This window comes from Schistocerca gregaria, chromosome X, assembly GCF_023897955.1.
Source record: "Schistocerca gregaria isolate iqSchGreg1 chromosome X, iqSchGreg1.2, whole genome shotgun sequence".
Lineage (NCBI taxonomy): Eukaryota > Metazoa > Arthropoda > Insecta > Orthoptera > Acrididae > Schistocerca > Schistocerca gregaria.
This window is the reverse complement of record NC_064931.1, coordinates 469284047-469308473: the sequence shown is the minus strand read 5'-3', so window position 1 is coordinate 469308473 and position 24427 is coordinate 469284047. Positions and strand designations below refer to the sequence as shown.

The 24427-nt window shown below is 42.4% G+C and overlaps 1 protein-coding gene across 10 annotated transcripts in view; it reads right to left on the bottom strand.

The window, feature by feature from the left end:
• LOC126297914 (thrombospondin type-1 domain-containing protein 7A-like) overlaps positions 1 to 24427 on the bottom strand; it is a 1219654-nt gene that overhangs the window by 281810 nt on the left and 913417 nt on the right. For all 10 annotated transcript variants that reach the window (XM_049989225.1, XM_049989222.1, XM_049989223.1 and 7 more), the window contains 2 exons: positions 19164 to 19267; positions 10105 to 10313 (listed from right to left, as the gene is read on the bottom strand). In XM_049989225.1, the coding sequence (XP_049845182.1) occupies positions 10105 to 10313; positions 19164 to 19267 (313 nt within the window). The remainder of the gene's footprint in view (positions 1 to 10104; positions 10314 to 19163; positions 19268 to 24427) is intronic.

The window sequence follows — 24427 nt, the reverse complement described above, 5'->3', positions numbered from 1 at the left end:
ATTGAGAAAATTTAGAGAACTTGTGTCTGAACTAACTATAGGACGATTCAACTGCCGCCAACGTACATTTCGCGTAATAACCATGAAGATGAGTTTAGAGAGATTAGAGCTCGTATGGAGGCTACAGTCAGTCGCTTTTACCTCGCTCTGTTTGCGAGTAGAACAGGAAATGAAATGATTAGTAGTGGTACAGAGTACCCCCCGCCAGGCACCAAATGATGGCTTGTGTAGTATGGATGTATATGTAGACGTAGATGTAGAGTGGAGTGTGGAGCAACGTATAACGAAAAAGGAAGCACCCCGTTGTTTCGGTACTATTACCAACATTCCAGAGCTCCAGTTTTGATTTATTGCGTTGGTTCAGTATAACAGGTTTTATTATAACCGTGGAAAGTGCTTCTCTGAGCGAGCATACTTTTATTTTGAAGTAAAACCATTTCAGTTGTATCGAATCATTTAATAAGTTGTGTCGAAGGCATCGGAATATATAGCTGAAGTTCTTAACTATTTTAGGTACGGAGTCACACTGTTTGTAGCTAAATTCGATTAAATTTAACAAAAATTTACATGTTTTGAAAGCAAAGCATTTCTTTTTTTAAATTATCGCTTAGCTTTATATCTACAAATAGAAGTGTTGAGTACACGTGAAATTCAAATACGTTAAAATGTAAAAAAAAGTTAAAATAGTTTTCCTTCATTCCTGATAAAGTTAGGGGCTACCACTTCAAATATGATTGTTCATTATCAAAGGACTTCAAACTATGTCACCAGAAACAAATTATTTGCGTAGTCACAGAACGGAACGTCAACCACATTTTATCAATAGCACTGGATTACCTGCGAGAGGGTAGAAGCACAGAAGTACGGTGTCAAAGTATTTTCCACTGCTATAGCAGATGACGCAGCATTCCGTGATTTCCTGAACCTAATATTTAAGCTTTTAAGAATACATTGTGAATGTAGGGCTACTTTGCTTGTAAAAATTGATTTAATTAGGGCGAATGTCGATAAAACTTTGTATTTGAGCTCAAAAATATTAATTCCTTTAAATCTAGATACACAGGAGGCACCGATTATTGTTTAACTGTATTGTTTGCGCGTGCCGTCACACAAGCCTCATCGGTTCAATGGACTGATGTCTTGTTCTGTATTTACATCATAGAAAGAAAGTATGCCTCTTATAGTAGAACGTTGTTTATTTAACAGAAACTGGCCAACTTGCTAATGAGCATGTACTGCTTATGGGCTGTAACTTAGGTCCAAAGGTGAAATGTGACGTACGTACAGTATATGCAAAGCTTAGCCACACATAAATGAATATCAAGACCACTGCCGACTTTTGTTCCATTTAGGCTCCCTTTAGACTCACATACGTTGTTAATTTGGTCATCATACCGAGGAAGTTGGTAAACGTCACAGTATATGAGTCTTTCTATTTTCTTCGGCATTGTAAAATATATATTTTCGAAAAAATAAACTTCTTAGCCGTACACGTAACCAAATTTACAAGAATGGAACCAAGAGTACTATTTGTTTCACTGTATAGTGAGTCTTCCAAGTGAAATCATTGTTCCTTTCATATGTTAAGTTTATATTCATTACTTTTACGTGGCCACTGACACAAGTTTTGTAAATCATACGTATAATATCTACGAGTGGAAACAATTAGGCTAAGCTGCTGATGACAGTAGAAAACGGTCACGTATTTTGGGTTGGCATGGGCCCATTTTTTACTCGTTGTTAAGTTATTGAAATCATACAGTTTTGCACACTTTTCTCTTTTATTGCGATAGAGAAAGATATAAAGCTTGAAAGACGGGAAAAATCAAGAAACATTACTAGCTTCCTTCCTGATAATTTAATTTTCATCTGTACCACTAAAATCAAGGCAAAATAATTTGCTTCCCTTAATTATATTATATTGTGTATTAATCCTTTCTTGCCCGAAGGGATTTGAAAGTCTCTTATACTTTCTAGTGTTTTAAAACAGTATGGAGCAGAATTGATTCATGTGCATCCTGTCGGGACGTCTGTCCCCCACCGTTGTAACGCAATAAATTATTTGGCTGTCATAGTTCAAGATGGCAGCAAAAGACAGGCTGTCGTGCCTACCACTGTGTTGTTCATTACGCCATAAGAGTTTTTGATCCCTGGTGAGGTGAAAGGGAATTACTGTGAGGGTTTTTATGTATATAATCTGCTCTCTACTAGTTTTTCTTACCTATTCCCAAAAGTGATAGTAAGTAATTCACCTGATCGGATACAATGATCATACCCTGATAGGACTCAAAAGTACCACTCGTATTTTGTCCATAAATTAAAGAAATTTGTGTGTGACAATGCAGTATACAGTTGTTAGTTGCTTTGGTAACATTCACCCCTAATTTTTAACCCTTTGGTACAGTATTTCATAGTTTTGGCAGGACAGGGTTAAGGTTTCCTCTCATTCTAAACACGAATGTAGCATGCGAAGAATGACTGTTTATATGTTTCTGACGTATCACTTTTATTTTACGCTCCTTACTAAGCAATGAGTAAGCAGCTGAGAGATATCATTCTGAAAATCGGAATTAGAAATTTTCTAAGAAAGTGATCAGAAAGTATGAGAAGTCTCTTGTTAACTGCCTACAAGTTGAATCTTTTCAACGTTTTTGTTACACTCGCGTCCAATTCAAACAGTTCTGTGAGCATTCATGCTTTTCCTTGTCGGATATCCAATATTGGTTTACTGTAATTTGGATCCAACAAAATTAAGCAATAGTTTTCATGAGCTCTAGAGATTTTTCAATAGCAATTGATTAGGATTGTGCATCTTCATATCGTCAGATGTTGTTACTCCCAGATATTACTATTGTGTTCTTCATAATTTGGTGCGCAGCTGGATATTTCTATGGCATCACTGACCCCACTTGTGATCAAGCAGTAGATGATACTAATGCTATTGTTATGTCAATTACCGTACAGATTTACACAAATGATTTAAATCATGATATTCCACAGACTAAACTGTCTTCATTACGTGGCCCGTAGAAAATAATATAGACCGTGAAGTGGGAACGCAATAGACCCTCCTCTAACAGTAGTTTGTTGGGGGATTTTGGACGTGTAGAATTTTGAAGCTGATACATGGTGGTGCGCCACCCTATTAAAAAACAGCTTGTCCATATTCTTCCCCAGTGTGCGTGAAACCAAAGTACTACAATACATTAATGCAATTAGCAATTATTTTTGCCGAAAACTTTCATTTATCACCTCGTACACTGGCAACATTCTACAGTATGTTTGTTTAAATTCGAAGTAAAGTGCAAAAATTCCTTTTAATTCAGTTAACCATAAGAAACACTAGTGTTTTACTTGTACATACGTCATTGATAGCCAATCTCCATTCACAGTACGTAAATTCCATAACGTTTCTCGAAAAAAAAAAAAAGCTGTACGTTTGTAGATGAAAAAGATAATATCCGACTGAGTTAATTATTTCCATTTTCTGCGAACCCTGCATGTTACAAGTGCTCGTCCTTCCTGTGGTAAATGTAATGAGAAACAGTAAACACAAATTTAATCAGAAGACGTAGCAGCGGCACTGAGGAATTTACCTTTAATATGCACGGAAGATTAGTGTCGGTTCCAATGAAATGTAGGAACACACGAGGGAATACTGACTCTACGACTTACTTTTGAACATACGTTGGAGAAAAGCAAACCTACGTTTATAGCACATGTTCATTTGGAGGAAACTTTTGACAATATTGACTTGAATACGCTGTGAAATTCTGAAGGTAGCAGGGATTAATCATAGGAAATGCTTGGTTATCTATTAATTGTACAGAAAACACACTGCATTTATGAGAGTCTAAGGCAATGACAGACAAGTAATTGTTGAAAAGAAGTGAGACAGATCCCAGATATTATTCAAACTGTGTATTCAGGCAGTATTAAATGAAACCAAGGTCTAATATGAAAAGGAAATTGAAGTTCAGAGAAATGAAATGAAAACTATGAGGCTTGACGATGAGATTTTAATTCTGCCAGAGCTGGAAAAGGACTTGGAAGAGCAGTTGATCGAAATGGGTATCGTGTTGAAAAGATATTATTAGACGAATACAAGCAAAGGTAAAATAAGTGTAATGGAATGTATTCGAATAACGTCAAGAGATGATGAAGGAATGAGAGCAGGAAATGAGACAGTATTAATAAGAAAAGAGTTTTCATATTTAGGCAGCATAACAACTTGCGATTTTCAACGTAGAGAAGATATATGAGGGGCATTCAATAAGTAATGCAACACTTTTTTTCTGAAAAGAGATTGGTATTATTCAGGGTTCTAACACACCATATTATTTCCCACTCTTTTGTCTACAAAAACGCATTTTTCAACATAACCTATGTTCACTGCGACGCGCTTACGCCACCTGCTGGAAGGACCTGTATGCCCGCATGGTATCACACTATCGGTCGACGTCGGAACCAACGTCTTGCTGCATCAACATCCTCCATATCATCCATGTACTACTTCAAGGTGGATGAGGGGAACAGTACAGTTAAGTTTTGTGACCTCCTCTCGGGTGGGCAGACCTGTGTAAGGTCTTGTGCTGTCACGGAGAAGGAGAAGTTCGTTTGCATTTTGTGACGACGGACACGCTGAAGTCGTTTATTCAATTTCCTGAGGGTAGCACAATACACTTAAGAGTTGATCGTTGCCTCATGAGCGATGACATGAAACAGAATAACCACAGAATAACCAACCCCCTGTTGTTATGACTATACCGGCTGAGGGTGCGGCTTTGAACTTATTCTTCGGATAAGAGACGAAATATGGTTTAAATGGCTCTGAGCACTATGGGAGTTAACATCTGAGGTCATCGGTCCCCTAGAACGTAGAACTACTTAAACGTAACTAACCTAAGGACATGACACACATCCATGCCCGAGGCAGGGTTCGGTCGCGCGGTTCCAGACTCTAGCGCCTAGAACCACTTGGCCACAAGGGCCGGCAAGAGACGAGAGATGGGACAGGTTTGCGCGACCTCAATGCGATGATGACAGACGACCCGCCCAACGACTCACCGTGCTTTTATTCACTGCCAGGACCCCGAGGACATTCTGCTAGGGTTCATGAATATCTGTGATGCTCTGGTTTTCTGCCAAAAGAAACTCTATGCCATTTCTCTTCTTGGAACACGTTATAGACGCTACTTTGAAGGCTTCCTATAGCGCCGCCACCTATCGGAACTTCATGAAACTATGGGGGCTGAAGCGGAAATATTCCATAGTATTCCACATACGTTTAGCATTTTTTCAACCTTAATTGGCCGAGAAAAAATGTGTTTCATTATTTATTGAACGCCACTCATAAAATTCAGACTGGTAATAATAATAAAAGTGGTTCTGAAAATGAGAAATTTTTTAATATCAATTTTTAAATGTTACCGTGTCTTATCCAAAGGTATTCTGCACGAATGTAGCCCTGTACGGAGTGAAACGTGGACGATAAAGAGTTCCATAAGGACAAAAATATAATGTGGTACTACAGCACAGTGCTAAAGATTACACGAATAGACCGGATAACTGATGAAAATATACCGAATCGAATCGGAGAGAAAGAAATTTATGGCAGACCTAGACGAAAAGAAGGGCTTTGTTAGTGGCATTCTGACTCATCAAGGAATAATGAGTTTACGATGGCGTGCTGAAATGTACTGCTTCCGAGTTTTCTAGGTGAAAAATTATAAAGCTTTCTAAATAAAACAAACGTTATTAACATACCACATCTTTGTTCTCCATGTCCATATAATTATTTATTTCTCAACATAGTCACCCTGGCGATGAACACATTTCACCGAACGAAATTCCAGTTTGCTGATACTGTCACTGTAGAATGTTAGACTTTGTTGACGGAGCCACAACCTCATCTCTGCCTGCACCTCTTCATCGCTATCAAAATAAAGTCCTCGAACGTGTTCTTTAAATTTTTAAAACAGCTGAAAATCAGATGGGGCCAAGTCTGGGCTCTGTGGAAGATGATCGATGACAGAGAACCCAAGGTGCCGCACTGCTGCAGATGTCGCAGCACCCGTGCGTGGTCTGGCATCATCATGCTGAAGGAGAGGGCGCTCCATGCGTGGATGAACGTTTTATGAGGTTAGAAACTCGATTACAACCCGCTGTTTCTCACGCATCGACATAGTAACGTTACACACCGCCATGTTACACTGCACAATTCCAGCCCTCTAGCAGCTGAAGGTTGCTAATATGTAGGCATGAAGAATAAAGATGTAGAATGTAAATAACGTTTGTTTTATTTAACAAGCTTTAAGAGTTTTCACATACAAAAATTTTTAATGCGTGTGAAATCTTATGGCACTTAACTGCTAAAATCATCAGTCCCTAAGCTTACACACTACTTAACCTAAATTATCCTAAGGACAAACACACACACCCATGCCCGAGGGAGGACTCGAACCTCCGCCGGGACCAGCCGCAGAGTCCATGACTGCAGCGCCTAAGACCGCTCGGCTAATCCCGCGCGGCCATAAAAAATTGGCATTATTTTTCATGACGCCCTTGGATTGGAAAATGTGAGGGGGGGGGGGGGGGGAGGTGGGAACACTATAGAGGGAAACCAAGCCTCTGAATACAGTATGTAGGTTCAAATGTGGGCAGGCTGTGGCAGTTACGATAAGATGAAGATGCTTGCAGAAGATAGACTAACATGAAGAATTGGAAAAAATTAGGCTCCCGCTCTCCGCTATTTTTAACCATCCCGAAGTGACTTAGTAATGTTCTAGCGTTGTACTTGGTATTCTTACATTTATTTGAAAATTTCCTAATTAGTCTGAAGGTAATACCTTATTCTGATAAAATAGGTCTGATAGATTAGTTGCTAATGGTTGATGAGGTCCGATGAACAGTTGCATGATATTAATTTACTGGTTTGCATACAGTTTACATTCGAAAAGATGTAACTGGTCCCTCCGACTGTTACTCCAACAGATTCTCTCACTATAATTCATTCAGAACGTGTGTTCGGTCAAGATGGCTTGGAAATGAGCCGTGATATAGCCCAACACGAAATATAGAGCATATAAACTTTTATTTGCTGTAATTATGTAGAAACAGGGTTTCCAAGATATGTTTGGCTGCATTTATCCAAAATGTTTTCCTTTATTGCTGACCGCTGTTTGATATTCGTCTACTCATTGGCGTCTTACTGTTCAAGTTCTGCAATCTTGAGATCTGATAGAGTAATAACATTTTTTTTTACCTGTGACTTTTGCGTGGTGGTCTACGCTAGGTAATCAATTATTTCATTACATTTAATGTCCGCGTGTCCTTTTACCCACGTAAATATTACGTATTTCCAGAGATTTTCGTTTTCCTTTGTGGATTTCATAATGCTCTTACCAGTGGATTAGTTTTATTGTGACTGACTGGTGTCTGCAATATCTTGGACCTAGTTCACAGAATACGTTAAAATCAAAATACAGGGTGAGTCACCTAACATTACCGCTGGATATATTTCGTAAATCACATCAAATACTGACGAATCGATTCCACAGACCGAACGTGAGGAGAGGGGTTAGTGTAACTGGGTAATACAAACCATAAAAAAATGCACGGACGTGTGTTTTTTGACACAAACCTACGTTTTTTTAATGGAACCCCGTTAGTTTTGTTAGCACATCTGAACATATAAACAAATACGTAATCAGTGCCGTTTGTTGAATTGTAAAATGTTAATTACATCCGGAGATATAGTAACCTAAAGTTGACGCTTGAAACCTCCGATTTTCAGTTGCATGTTGTAACAGTCATGGGACACGGTCGGCGAGCAGCATCTGCAGGGACATGTTTACGATGACGACCGTGTTTACGAGTGTGGTTGTAGTGCACTGTTGTGGTTTGTCTAGCTGTCGCAGTGTCCGCATGTAGCGCTTGCTGCTATTGTTATTCTGCATTCGTCTCCGCCCGCAGACCAACTGTAGTACACCGAGTTACCAGACGTCTGTGATAGTGTAGTGTTGTAGGAACTGTGACCATGGTGTATTCGAACTCTGTGTGTGTGTGTGTGTGTGTGTGTGTGTGTGTGTGTGTGTGTGTGTGTGTGTGTTTGTGTGTGTGTGTGTGTTGGGGCTTATGGGCGCTCAACATCGAGGTCATCAGCGCCCTTCGAACTCTGAAAAGTCGGATATGATACTCATCCATGGCGAGTGTCGACGAAATGCAGCTGAAGCTTGCTAGGTGTATGCAGAATGGTACCCGGACAGAGAGCATCCAACGTGCCGCACATTGCAAAACATCTACCGCCAACTGTGTGCAACAGGTATGGCAGTAGCACGCAAACGGGTCTGTAACAGGCCCGTCACAGGAGAAGCGGGTGTAGTTGGTGCGTTGGCTGCTGTTGCCATGAACCCACACATGAGTACACGGGACATTGCGAGGGCCGGTGGACTGAGTCAAAGTAGTGTCATGCGCATACTGCTTCGTCACCGCTTTCACCCGTTTCATGTGTCGCTACATCAGCAATTACATCGTGATGACTTTAATCGCCGAGTGCAATTCTGTCAATGGGAATTAACAGAGAATGCGTTGCAGTTCTACCTGTTTACCGATGAAGCGGGTTTCACAAACCACGTGGCAGTGAACGGAACATGCATTACTGGTCCGTGGACAATCGTCGCTGGCTCAGACAGGTAGAGCGACAGCGACCGTGGACTGTAAATGTATGGTGCGGAATCATTGGCGACCACCTCACTGGTCCTCACTTCATTGCAGGGGTCCAAACAGTTGCAACATACATCGCGTTTCTACAGAATTATCTGCCAACGTTGCTCGAAAATGTCCCACTGGAAACGCGTCGACGTATGTGGTATTAGCATGATGGTGCACCTGCACATTCCGCAATTAATACTAGGCTGACCCTTGACAGGATGTTCGACGGGCGTTTCATAGGACGTGGAGGACGCATAAACTGTCCAGCCCATTCTCCTGATCTTACACCTCTGGACTTCTTTCTGTGGGGTACGTAAAAGGAGAATGTGTGCCGTGATGTGCCTACAACCCCAGAGGATATGAAACAACGTATTGTGGCAGCCTGCGGCGACATTACACCAGATGTACTGCGGCGTGTACGACATTCATTACGCCAGAGATTGCAATTATGTGCAGCAAATGATGGCCACCATATTGAACATCTATTGGCCTGACATGTCGGGACACACACTATTCCACTCCGTAATTGAAAACGGAAACCACGTGTGTACTTGTACCTCAACCTTCATGGTAATTTACACGTGCGTCAGTGAAAAAGACCAATAAAAAGGTGTTAGCATGTGTATGTAATGTGCTGTTCCAGTCTCTTCTGTACCTAAGCTCTATCACCGTTCCGTTTGGATCCCTAAGTAATTCGGTGCTCTCCGATACACACGATCGAACAGGGAGGAGTGGTACTCAAGCGTCAACTTTAGGTTACAATATCTCCGGATGTAATTAACATTTTACAATGCAACAAACGGCACTGATTACGTATTTGTTTATATGTTCAGATGTGCTAACAAAACTAACGGGGTTCCATTTAAAAAAAACGTAGGTCTGTGTTAAAAAACATACTTCTATGCATTTTTTATGGTTTGTATTAACCTATTACACTAGCCCCTCTTCCCACGTCCTGTCTTTGGAATCGATTCGTCAGTATTTGATGTGGTTTACGAAATATATCCAGCGATAATGTTAGGTGACTCACCCCGTATATCCTACTGTGAGGATCTGTATATAATGTAAAGATATAAGTGTAACTGTACCTTCTGCAGAAAAAAAACTAGAAGGTTCGCTGGTAAGCGAAATCATTTCTTAGTATCTGGGCTTGGACACTGGAACGTGCAGCCTATTCCGCCATTAACTACGGTTTGGGCATCGTCGTTGTTTATGTCGAAGTACTCCGGGAAATCAGCAACATTGGAGACAAACCAACCTTCAGACTCAGGACCACGACCACGACGAAGACGACGACCACACCATCATCATCATCATCATCATCATATCATCATCATCATCATCATCATCAACAACAACAACAACAAGAGGATGGTGCAGTAGAATACTCACCCCGGACATGGTGCGGCAGGTGACGAGTCGCGCGCGGCGGCCCTCTCCGCAGTGGCGCACGCCCGCGATCAGTTGGCAGGGACTCCACTGGCCCACCACCCACTCGTGGCACACCGCATCCATACACGGCTGCACCTCGCGCACGCTCGGACACTGCAGGCCTGTCTCGCTCGACGTCACCCGGACGCTGCGCCGTCGCTCGCGGTAACCTTAGCAACCAATGTTACAAGCCTTGGCTCCTGACACATATACACAGATATAATTGAAATGATGACGCCGTATAATGATACAGTAAGACTCCGAGAATGGCTCTTGAACGCTTATTAAAATGGTAGTGTACTTGTACCTGCAATGTGATATTTTGGATGTGGGGCCTGAATATACACTACTGGCCATTAAAATTGCTACACCAAGAAGAAGTGCAGATGATAAACGGGTATTCATTGGACAAATATATTATACTAGAACTGACATGTGATTACATTTTGGGTGCATAGATCCTGAGAAATCAGTACCCAGAACAACCACGTCTGGCCTCAATAACGTCCTTGATACGCCTGGACATTGAGTCAAACAGAGCTTGGATGGCGTGTACAGGTACAGTTGCCCAGGCAGCTACAACACGATACCACAGTTCATCAAGAGTAGTGACTGGCGTATTGTGACGAGCCAGTTGCTCGGCCACCATTGACCAGAAGTTTTCAATTGGTGAGAGATCTGGAGAATGTGCTGGCCAGGGCAGCAGTCGAACATTTTCTGTACCCAGAAGGGCCCGTGCAGAACCTTCAACATACGGTCGTGCATTATCCTGCTGAAATGTAGGGTTTCGCAGGGATCGAATGAAGAGTAGAGCCACGGGTCGTAACACATCTGAAATGTAGCGTCCACTGTTCAAAGTGCCGTCAATGCAAACAAGAGGTGATCGAAATGTGTAACCAGTGGCACCCCATACCATCACGCCGGTCGTTAGTATGGTGATGACGAATACACGCTTCCAACGTGCGTTCACCGCAATGTCGCCAAACACGGATGCGACCATCATGATGCTGTAAATAGAACCTGGATTCATCCGAAAAGTGACGTTTTGCCATTTGTGCACCCAGGTTCGTCGTTGAGTACGCCATCGCAGGCGCTCCTGTCTGTGATGCAGCGTTAAGGGTAACAGGCATGGTCTCCGAGCTGATAGTCCATGCTGCTGCAAACGACGTGGAACTGTTCGTGGAGATGGTTGTTGTGTTGCAAACGTCCCCATCTGTTGACTCAGGGATCGACACGTGGCTGCACGATCCGTTACAGCCATGCGGATAAGATGCCTGTCATCTCGACTGCCAGTGATACGAGGCCGTTGGGATCCAGCACGGCGTTCCGTATTACCCCCCTGAACCCACCGATTCCATATTCTGCTAACAGTCATTGGATCTTGACCAACGCGAGCAGCAATGTCGCGGTACGGTAAACAGCAATCGTGATAGGCTACAATCCGACCTTTATCAAGGGCGGAAACGTGATGGCACGCATTTCTCCTCCATTCATGAGGCATCACAACAACGTTTCACTAGGCAACGCCAGTCAACTGCTGTTTGCGTATCAGAAATCGGTTGGAAACTTTCCTCATGTCAGCACGTTGTAGGTGTCGCCACCGGCGCCAGCCTTGTGTGAATGCTCTGAAAAGTTAATCATTTGCATATCATAGCATCTTCTTCCTGTCGGTTAAATTTCACGTCTGTGGCACGTCATCTTCATGGTGTAGCAATTTTAATGGCCAGTAGTGTAATATGAACGTCTTTTCGTCTGTTTTAATTGATGTTTTGAAAGGTCAAACTGTGTTTCGAGGAGGTCGTTTTGCTTTTACTTTTTCTGTTACTAATACTCCTGTTTGTCATTGTTGCTCTAATACGTATTGATACAAAATTGAAGTCTTGTTACGTCATTGGAGAAGATACCTCCTTGTGATGTTCTTGGCTATCAGACATTTATGATCACTTTGTCTCAAGTTCGTGGTGTTGGAGAAACATCAAGCAATTTTTTTTACTGATAAACCATTGTGTGTTAGAACTCGTAGGTCTTGTAAACGTGGTCGCGATGGTAATATTTGTGTCTTTGTGAAGAGTGGCGATTTGCTGTGACTCGTTTCCTATTGACTCTGAACTGCTTTCCTGTTTGTTATTGTGGTAATTATCGTCGGAAATTACTAACAGCCTGTTGACGGAGGTGTACTGAACTGTTAGCGGTGATCATATTCCAGTCCAGTGGTTGGACCTCGGAATCTTTCCTTTGTGAAGTTTCACCCTGTCTCTTGGTTTAAAGAGACACTGGCGACTCTTATTTACATTGATTTCGTAATGTAGCGGTGCAGACAATTAACGTGGTTCCTCTAATAAACGTTTCCAACTAAATCCGTTAAATAGTACTTCGCGTAATGGGACTGATGATGTTCTTTGGTCCCTTCCTCCCCCCTTCCCCCCACCTCCTCCCCAAAATCAACCAACTTAACGTTCGCGTAATCTGTCTCTTGCGCTGAACGTCGCGAAGAGCACGTAGTTTCTGGCCAACGCCGTGAGTTTGACTTCTGCGACGCCACGGAGACTCCGAGACATGTAAGAAAGGAACTTGCCAATATTCACAGAGCAGTGGACAAGATTGTGGCGCGTACTGAACAAAGCCAACAAGCATTTGTTCATCAGTGACATGCGGACTTATCATCGTAGTTTCAGATGTCTATCGATATATTTGCAGAATAAAACGTATTTCGTACCTTAATTGTCAAAATTATTGAGATGGTATAAAATCCTGAACTCCTGAAATGATTAATTTGAGCTCAGAAACTAACGGTCAGTATAAATATTTAGTTTTTTTGTTGACGTAAAGAACTTGCACCTTAAAGCAACAACATGACGTTACTGCTACTGTTCGAAGTGACTATCACCGTTATCTGTCCACGGGTTACAGTAATTCATTCAATGAGCTGAATTCTGGATTGAAGATATTTGGTCTCATTGCTTGTTTGCATTGTTTATCATAAGTGTGTAACTGCTGCTCCACCAGTACTCTCCACACTGCATTGTTAGAAGCGCGCTTTTCACGAGGAAGTTTCCTTGGGCCTCTTAATGAAACTCCTCTAGCAAGACCGAACACCATTTAACTATGCGAATAAAATTTGAGGGAGAACTTTGTCCAGCTCTCTGGATTTTCAACGATTTAGTTGACAGAATATTTTGTTTATCGATTTCCCTGTAACTTACCAAAAGTAACGAACATGCTTGTCACATGCATAGTTGTTTAATTTACCAAGTTATCTTTCTTTTTGTGAGAAATATAATTGGTGGTTGCCATCAGTGAGGTCTCAGGGCCTTGCGTTTGGTCTAGCAGACCATATTATTGTGTAGTGCATGTTACAGGGCTATGCAAGGATATCTGACGACCGTTACCCTTTTTGACATTGTCAGCCTTATCAGAATGTGAAGAAATTTCGCCGGCCGCGGTGGTCTCGCGGTTCTAGGCGCGCAGTACGGAACCGTGCGACTTCTACGGTCGCAGGTTCGAATCCTGCCTCGGGCATGGATGTGTGTGATGTCCTTAGGTTAGTTAGGTTTAAGTAGTTCTAAGTTCTAGGGGACTGACGACCTCAGCAGTTGAGTCCCATAGTGCTCAGAGCCATTTTTTGAAGAAATTTCTTTGCCCTTCCTCCAGGGGGCCTCGCCTCGCATCTCAATTAAGTCATGACAACGAACGTTGCTTGGCACCTTCTGTGCAACATTTCGTTTGGAATCCGGAGAGGTACGAGCTGGTCGCGCGAGCGTGTTTAAGTTAAAATTTCTTTCCGCAGTGAGCTGCTTCCTCATCGCGTCTTCCAACCTGAAAACCAGGGAGCTTCCCTTCACACACTTATCATGTTTCCGTCTCAACATAGGCACATGTGAGGTAGTCTGGTCTAGCCAGACTGTTGGGGATGGCTAGCTTACGGCATGAAGGGGAGCCAAGGTTCTACCCGGGCGGGTGGTCAGACAGCGTTCCTCAAGGCTGGCAACGACTGCCAATGCGAGGCCAGGAAGTGCGTCCAAGAAACTGGTATCAAAACCACTCAGGGTAGCAGACCACTCACCATTCGAGAAGACGAAATTTGCGGTCCCACGGCGGAAGCAGAAATTACGACTGATTGCTTCACAGACTCCTGCAAAAAGCAGACCACGAAAAATTGACCGAAGAGATGCCGCCAGCTAACTGGTGCACTACTTACGACCTGAAAAAGCGAAAAAACATACAGAAAACGAACCAGACAGCCACCCACCAACCGCTCTTCAACAACTCGAGGAACTGCTCAACAAACAGAAATGGAACACCATAGATATGTCGGCGACATCAAAAACGAAGGCGATGAACAGAGACTGATCCAAAGTATGGAACATGAAGACGGAGACTTAAAAGATGAAGAGGTTGCACAGAAAAACATCCACGACGATGGCTTCACAACGGTGCAATAAAAGCGCCGACACAAACCTGGCGCATGAACACCGGACTCAAACGACGTGCAAAGACACTAGCAATCTCAAATAAACACCTCACGCAAGCAAGGGCTAAAGAAGATGACGAACAGGAGGATCGATAGCACATTCCACCACGAGAACAGGAACTATCGTTGGATGATGCCCACGACCACTGAAGAAAATACCTCAGTCACCATCTATTATACAGAAATGTACCATGAACTTAGTGTTGTGCTGAAAATATACATAATGAGCGAAGTAGAAGATATTTATTAATTCAACAGAATCGAGTATCACTTTGATTCGTACACGGTTCAGTTACAGCTTTCTTCCAATAACACAAGCTCGACATTTTCACATATCAACTTCCAGAAAAGAAGCTGCTGAAAAGTTTTTCCGAAATAGTTGCATTTGACGAACTGACCACAGCAGTACGTGAGAAACGATTTCCTGTAGCCATAGTCTACCAGTAGAAGCAGCGAGAAGAAACTACCAAACATTTGTGTCCACTTCCCAATTACTTATCATCCTGCAGAAGGACAAAAACAGCTGCTACATTTGTGGCCTCCAGCACAAAATATACACTAGGATGTTCGTTGAAGACGTTATACGGAAGGAGGGACCATCCCAATGCAAGTGCTGCCAGCTCTTCAAGCATAGGGGGAATTACTAACATCTTCCGCCAATTGTGTGCGTTGCGCTGGCTATCAGCAATCTCATGACCACAATGCCGAATGTGGCTATAGCTAAATGCCGCAATTGTGAGCCGGAGGATCGTTTCTCGTATAGAGGCTATCCACATTCAAAGAACCGCTCCACATCTACAAACGACGAGCTTCTGCCCGATCACAACCGCCCAGACGCACAAAAATTATCATGCCGACGTTCAAGGACCTTAGCAACTTTCTGAGGAACGCCCAAAGCCAACACACGAAACGCAGCAGCCTCAGCAACCACAACCACCTCATAATCAGCAGAACTGACAGTAAGTGCGAGCTTCCTCCTAGAGTAGACGACCGACATATTTGCGACTAGCAGACACTGAACTGAAAACTATTTCATCATCATCAAAGGGGCTATCACGCCCGCTCTCACGGATATTCGGAAGTTGTTGATCATGCACCAACAAAAACGTACAAGCATATTCACCCACGTTGAGGGTATTATAAAAGCGTTCGTCTCACCATAAAATGGCTTAAAGAGAACGCACCACTCAGTTCTGTTTCCGTACATCGAATGCTAACGGATTCAAAACACGGAAGTGTAACTTTGAGCATCCATTACACCTAGGGATTAGACATCCTACTTATTCTCCAGCCGCATTCAGTGAAAACTACGCCGTTCAAACTCCGGAACAAGCAGGACTATAGGACTGGTAAACTTACCTGCAGGGGAGAAGACACCGCGGTATTTATCAAGAACATCTTCATCCACTCTATTAAGGACTTAACGCCAATGAAGTCTTTGGGAGTAGTAGTTGTCACAGTCCACATGCCGGTTGGTGAGTAGCTCTACTCGTCGCATACCGGCCTCATTCCTGATGACCTCCGCCAACTACTCCACACGTATGACAAGACACTACTTGGAGACGATTTGAATGCGATGAACACGGCCTGGGATTCGTTTACAATCAACCCCAAGGGGTGTATCCTGTATGACCTGGAGCAGCATTTAGAGGTGACTGTGCATGGACCACCGCAACCGACCAGGACTCATTACTTCTGTCATCAAACTTCGGATGTTTTAGATATTCTTATCGTCAAAAATCTCTATATTATTCTGCATCAGAAGACCATTAATGACGTAGCCTCCGATAATTTTCCGGTCGTTGGAGTGGTTGAACGAGGATGGTTTTCACATAAACCTCGCCTAACGAGCGAATCAACTGGGACAATTTCAGCTCCTACTTCACTAACAATGTCAGGCCGACCCGGAACATGTACACCAAGGAACGTGCAGACGAGAGAATCCAACTGTTCAGCATCAAAATCTCGACAGCTAGCAAAAGAGTGTCCACCACCTTTGTGATTTCAGATCTGAACGCTGAACCATTTCCACCGTGGTTACAAGAATTAAAAATCCAAGGGACCTGGAGCAGAAGAAGATGGAAGCGATACAGAAATCCGGCTCACTGGCACGAAATCAACTAACTGCCTATCAAGGTAACTTCGCCAACGAACAGTAGAATGGAGGCAGAGATGATGAGCAAACAAGATGGCCTAATTCCTCCTCAACACAACAGAAAAATGGGAAGTTGTCAGAGGCCCCAGACAACCCACACCTGCCAAAAGTGCAATAAAAGATCTTGTTTTTGACTCACTAGCGAAGGCGGAACTTTGCAAAAACGTCCATGATTGGCAGACTGTGATTTCTCAACCTTTGACCAAGGCACGACATTAGCTCCGACAGGAAGAGGAATGGGTGACGCTACTCATCACTAAATTTCCACGGAAATTGTCACAGTATCGACCTACGCTGATGACGCCTTAACAGGTAAGAAAATTATCCAGAAAACCAAAAACAATTTAGACGGAAAGATTACATCGGCAGTTCAGAACTTAAGCATTTGTCACGAAAGCCTATAATGCTGCTCACAAATATAGTTAAAGGCTGTATTTATTAGCGTACTTTCCCGAAACCTGGAAATCAGCTCAAGTCATCCCGTTTCCGCAGCCAGGGAAATATAATACAAAATCTGAAAACTATCGCCCGATATGTTTGTTACCAATGGTGGAAAAAATACTTGAAAGTTTTCTCCGCAATAGAATTACTGCCCAACTGGAGAAACACAGCGTTATGCTCGGCTTCCAAGCGAGGTTTGCTGTGGAAGTCCAACTCATCCAGATAACAGCATTCATACCTCCACTAGATCCATCGCAACACTAGACATTGAAAAAAGGCGTATGAGAAAGTGTGGCGCCAGAAGGTCCTGGACAGACTTTTAACAAGCAGTCGTATCCAAGATTGCTATGTGAAGTTATTGGGTACCTTCATGCACGATGAAAAGCCCTTCGTCGCACTAAAGGGCAAGACATCTGGCAATGAATATTCCGTTGCAGGTATCCCTCAGGTCTCTTTCCTGTCGCCTTTACTTTTTAATATTTACATAAATGATGTACTATTGGAAAATCAAGTGTCAACAAGCCCCTACAGCGATGATACGGGATTTTAAACTATGGAACGTAACATACCACGGATGCAGCGGTAACTGGACAGGCTCGAAATTTGGGCCTACCATCAGAGCTACAAAGATTACGGCTAATACTGGACACGAGATTAACGGTAAACGATGACAGAATACTGTAGAAGGCTCAAACAAAATATCTTGCAGTTTGGTTAAATTAGGAACTTAGAATTACCACTCATATAATGGAGAAGAAGACGACGCTTAAGATGATCCAACCCCTGACGCTGATGTTGTTCAGAAGAGACCGCAATCATTTAAAGAAGCATCGACTTTACAAAGTAACTGTACAACCCACCCTACTATACGGTAGCGCACTGTTGAGACAACTTGTGTCCCAAGTATAAAAGAACACCAAATCCTGAAACAGAAATGCCACAAGTAAAGTTTAGAACTCCTGTGGTGGATGAGTACGAGAGCAGTACACAGGTGACTACTAGATAAATATCTGATTGAGTGGATACGTGACCACGCCAGCAATATCTTTAACTGGATAGAATTTCTACGACACGTCATTCGAGAACCGAACGATGCAGGCACAGCACGTCCACGATCATGGCATCGCTACAAAGTTCCCCAGCAACTAGTGGCCAACTAGCAAGAGAACTAGCCTACCCTATTTCAGCCAGAATTTTTAGCTGAATTCTGCCCACCTATTTTCAGTTTGTGTTCCCAGAAATGGAAAAGACTCATTTGTGTGCCAACTCTTATCTGAAAGTGTCATATTACGAGAAAACTTACTGTTACTTAATTCTCTAGAAACATAGACCGCTAAATGTGGTAAACCTTCAGACACACCATATAAGCAATAATAATAATAATAATTCTGCATCTGTCCAGCATAGCTGACTCTTTGACTTGTTGTATTTCCAAAATTTTTCTTTCTCTCGCCAGACACACAATTCTCTCGGCAGCGCTGTGGAGCTAAATATGACGTGGTGAATGCGTTTGCTGTTGTTTGCATTGTGGAGGACGAAGTCAAAGGCTCCGCGACAACTTCACTGGTAGCAGCAAAGGGACTGAGAGCTTAATATGCTCAGCTGACGAACGGATAACTATCAGCAGTGAAACATCTCTTCACTCTATGGACCATTAATAAGAGATCTACCCCTGACAAACACAGTATGGTGATAACAAGCTATAGCATTCCACCTCTTCTCTCCTTGTTGGGCAAACCACGCAAATGAAGATGCCTAGACCTTGTCGTGAGTAAGGGCACTAATGTGTGTGTGTCTGTGTATGTGTGTGTGTGTGTGTGTGTGTGTGTGTGTGTAAATCAACATTTTGCATTTTCTGTAATCATGAAGAATGCAATCGGCTATAGATCTTTAGAGTCAACAATAGGGCTAGATTCTCAGGTATAGGCTGAGAACGAGCTTGGAGGTACCCACCTTGCGGAAACCATAAGTTATCAGGATTGCACTCCGTCGGACGACACGGACCCCAGGCGGCCCAAGCAGCGACCTCGCAGTCTCTCGGACACGCCACCTCGCACCTGCAACACACATCACTCAGTCACGCAAATAAACAGGGCAGCTGCCAGCAGTCTTCTATATTCATGCAGAGAGCGATGAAGAATGGCGAAGTGTAGAGGAGTGCATAGTAATGCGCTCGGTTCAAGGTTGAAGGAAGGTAGGGGAATGGACTGGCCAGAGGGTGAATGGGGCTACAAGGACAGGAGGAATGATTCATAGCACACGTACGGCGTTGGTATTAATAAAATGTTGTTTTCGTCGGAAAAGAAAAAGGATGGAAAGGAAGGAGGATGATTACTGTTTAACGTCCCGTTGACACTGAGGTCATTAGAGACGGAGCACAAGCTCAGTATATTTCACAGATGGGGAAGGAAATCTGCCATGCTTTTTCAAAGAAACCATTCTGGGATTTACTTGGAACGATTTAGGGATATCTCGGAAAATCTAAATCCGGATAGTCGGACGACGTATGTGTTGTAAAGGAAAAAATACAGACAGGGATTTAACGCCCCGTTGATAGCTAGGAAGAGTTGCGCTATACTAAAACTGCGTTGGATAGTTTTGGTGCAGTACATAAATCACTTAGTAAATGGTAGGATTACCGGTAGTATTGGTAGAATGAATGTGTAAGAGGGAAAATGGGGGCCGACGAATTCTCTTTGTTTCTTTGGTTGTTTATCTTGCACATAATTAGAACCGTACATCATTCAGTGTTGATCGATTGTGTATTTTGCGTCCTTGCACAATATAAGTAGCATTTTATAAGTAATAAAAATTAATTCATCGCGTAACTTCAATTACTATTGATGCAGGCACAGTTTACATGCAAAAACATAAAAAGGATATAAAATCATTGCTGTTATTTTGTATGCAGTTGAACTTTCTTCATAGTGATTAAAGATGGTTCAAATGGATCTGAGCGCTATGGAACTTAACAGTGATCAAAGACAACAGTTTCTTGTTATTTCTTATAAATCCGAAAGTTCTTAGCATAAACACGTTTTTTATAAGTTCGACGAAGTATTGAAACTATGTTTGATATCTTTTTATTATGCCGTATTTTTTATATTTTATCTTTTTGTTGAGAAAATTGCTCTTTCTAGTGCTGTACGATAAATGTGTATTGTTTACTTTACTTTTACTACTACATCTCTCTGTTAGACGTCACAGATCAACAATATTGGAACAAAACGTGAATTAAACATTGACAATTTCAGTTTTGCTATAAATGTTGTTTATTCTTAAGTGACAGACAGGACGCTTACTGTGGAGAACAAAAATGTTTCCTAGGTTACCCGTCACACACGCACTTAATTTCCATTTCCTACATCGTTCATACAGTCGTAGTGTTCCGTTATGATTTTCTGTTGTATGTTGGTCCATCTGTCACTTTAAGCATTTAGATGTTCCGTGTTTTCACATTACTCACTGCTCTATGCGGATTCCTCAGTTTGACAATACATCTAACACTTTTACTCTAGTGATATTTCAACAGTTTTGTGCACTCGCTACGGACTTTGGCCATAAATTTGCATATTATTTACAGATACACGGTCTTTTCTGTGTATCACAGTTACCCCTTACTGTGATTGTGTCACCGCCTTTTTTCTACATACACAGTTCGTGGATTTGTCTTTTGTTTGTTAAAAGTTTTTGACCTTTTAATGTCGTTACTTTAGCGTCCAGATTGTTCGACACTTAAAATGCTCTTTTCGCACACAGTTTGTAGATATCCTCACTCAGTTTCGAGACGATTAATGGATAACGGTTTTTAAGGGAATCTAATACGTAACGAAAGCGATCGTTAGGAGGCAACGCCTGGTAGGTATGCACCACACCCAACTTATGGGTAACGGGGATAAACGTGTATCTCTTTCGAGAATTAAGAAACTGTTTACTGATTTTAAACTTGTATCTCTCGTGAAGATGGTTCTTCCTGAAGAAGGTGCCAAAAATTAGAACCACAAATGAATACCCCGGATAGGTGGAATTGGATAAGGTATATGAAATACTTTATGTATATTAAAAGAAGTAGAACAGTGTATCTTACACAAGTAATTAAATATAAGGATATTTGGTGCAAGATGGATGCCCCATTTGTTGAATGTTGACCAAATCGTACCACAAGAATGAATTTATCGTCAGTCGTCTTAAAAAATTTCAGCCTATTTTGTGCAGAAATTTGTTATTGTGGGTAAGGTTTAGGTCCATGTCAGATACGAAACAGTAACCATATCAGTATGTGGAAGCTGATGGCTGTCCACTAAATAAAGACGAAGTTAATATTATATTTGACAGTCAAAAGGAAACGTGACAGACGGAAAAAATGAAGTAAACTGTTTATTATTTCAAAAGTAACCGCTACAACTGTCAATAAATTTATCCAACCGTTACACAAGACGGTCAGTGCCTTTACGGAAAAATATTTGCGCCTGCCTAGTGAACAGTAATTGTACCCAGGCCCGCACCTCTTCGTCCGTAGTAAATCCACGGCCACGAATGTCTTCAGGACTCCCAAAATATGGAAATCGTGTGGGTAGAGATCGGGACTGTATTGAGGATGGGAAGGGCTTTTCATCGAAAGTTCCACAGCGTACTCGAAAAATTCTTGGCAACATGTGGGCCCACATATTGCCAAGGTCGTTTGGAGTGCGCTTCGGGAATTTCAATGGGAAGTACTTAGAAATCCTCCATCTACTCCTGCTCTCGCTCCATGCCATTTCCATACTTTTGGAGCCCTGAAGAAAGACATTTGTGGCCGTCGATGTGCTGCGGACGAAGAGATGCACGGATGGGTACAATCATGGTTCCTTAAGCAACGCGCGGTGGTCTCGCGGTTCTAGGCGCGCAGTCCGGCACCGTGCGACTGCTACGGTCGCAGGTTCGAATCCTGCCTCGGGCATGGATGTGTGTGATGTCCTTAGGTTAGTTAGGTTTAAGTAGTTCTAAGTTCTAGGGGACTGATGACCACAGCAGTTGATTCCAATAGTGCTCAGAGCCATTTGAACCATTTTTAGCCTTAAGCAACGGCAAACATTTTTCCATGAGGCCTCTGACCATCTTGTCTCACATTGAGATAAATGTATTAACAGTTATGGCGATTACTTTCGAAACAATAAAGAGTTTGTTTACTTTCTTTCATCTTCCTTGTTTTCATTTGACTACCCTCTAACACTTACCGCAACGTTTATGGCCAATGATTTCTGGGATACAGTGGAGGTTATCATTTTCACGCAAAGAGTGACAAATACTGTGCAAATTTTCTGGACTGAATGGATGAAAATATGCGTATTGCAAATGTACTACTCTGTCTATATACGTATACTGCGCTGAGGTTGTCGTGTTTCGAATATCCGCGATTTGGCGTTTTTTTTTTTCATGTGTAATATTGGATACTTTATGTTTTATGTTCACAGTTTTAAAATGCTTTAATTAATGTGTGGCATGATTGAGGGACGTTGCGTAAATAAAATTTGAGTAGGTACAGCACAGTGGACAATGGGCGGAGGGGCATAGGCGCCAGTGGTGCCACACGACATGATCTCAGTAGTGTGGTAGTATGTACTATTACCTCTTTTATTTATCTCACTGTGAATAGACTTAAGTTGGAGGACAGTACAAATACGTTTGTAAATAGTTATGTTGCTCGTGTTTTTATAGTTGTTTATCAAAAAAATATTAACTTACTGTAATTGTTCCTTGCTGTTTGTTCTTGTTATTACATACTCCTGCGAATTTATTGGCTCATGATTTTGTTTCTAAAGTCGTCCTGTGAATTTCTGCTCAAGGTCCCCAAATTTAATTTACTGGAAGTTATTTTTCCTTTGGAATGGAGTGGTGGCGACATAATCCGACACTTAAAGTAGGGAACAACTCAACGTGCATAGACAGCTACCGGACGATTAGCCTCAATAATGTGTTCCTGCAAACTGCCTGAAAGACGGTAGTACAACAATTATGCTGCGTTCTCAAATCATGGGCTTTTTGTCTCCGTACCTGTGTGGCTTCTGGGAAAAACGATTCACTGTCGACCATCAAATTAGATTCGAAAATGTTGTCCAATAAGCGTTTTCCAAACATCAACATCTCATATAAGTCTTTTGTGACCTACTTAAGAACTAGGACACTGCTTGGCACCATCAAATTTTACTTACTCTCTATGACCGGGGCATTCGAGAACCCAACTAACTTTTGTTCGTCAGTTTTTACCCCTTCGATTAATTCAGGTTAGAACTTGTATGTCGCTCAACTACTAAATGGCCCAAGAGTTCAGTGTCCCTCAGGAAGCCATGCTAAATGTGACACCGTTCCTTACTACTATCAGTGGGCTGGTGACCTTCTTACCCCACTCTGTATTTCGAGACTTCTACAATTGGTTTAGATCCCATCTATACACATGGCTGAATGCCAACTCCAAGGAATCATCACAAGAACCTCCACTTGGACGCTTTCCCATAGCTTCCAGTTTTCTCCTCCGAAGGCGCTGGTGACGGATTTCTGTCACTGTACCACGGATATCACTCCCACCAGGAACTCTATTTGGGTACTCAGCGCTTGAATGTTGTTGCAAAGTCGCGATTTTCGGTTCCCCACTTCGATAAAAAGTTGACACAGCTGTTTCACGTTCATCAGTTAGACTAACTGCATGTGGAAGCTTAATACTTTCTGCTTTCTCACCGACACCTCTTGGGATGCCATTCTTTTTACTTCACATTTACTGGGCACTGGTCGTCTCGACGACTATGGTTGCCAGGATTATAGCTCAGTGGCACATTTTCTTTTGTAATCATTGAGCACAATACATCATTGTGGAGTAAAGTGGCCTCTGGTACCTTCAGGATCCGTCCCATACATACTTTCCTCAGTGAAGTGGGGTTCTTACCTCTTCAGTTTCGATGATGCTTACCCTTGCTCACTTACGTAATCACCATACAAAAATTTCCTAACCATCCGAATTAATGTTTTTTTTTCATACAACGGGTACCGGTTTGCACTGATGTTCACCCTCAGGTGGGTTTCCCAGTTGGAATGTGCCTCGAACATTCTGCCGACTCCGCATAGCGAGTGGTCCCTGCGTATCCTCGTGCACTCCTTGGTTAGTACTCAGGTCACAAATCATAACTAATTTATGTCAAAGATCTGAAGTTTCGCTCACCCCTATGAACTTTCGGCGTCTGCTT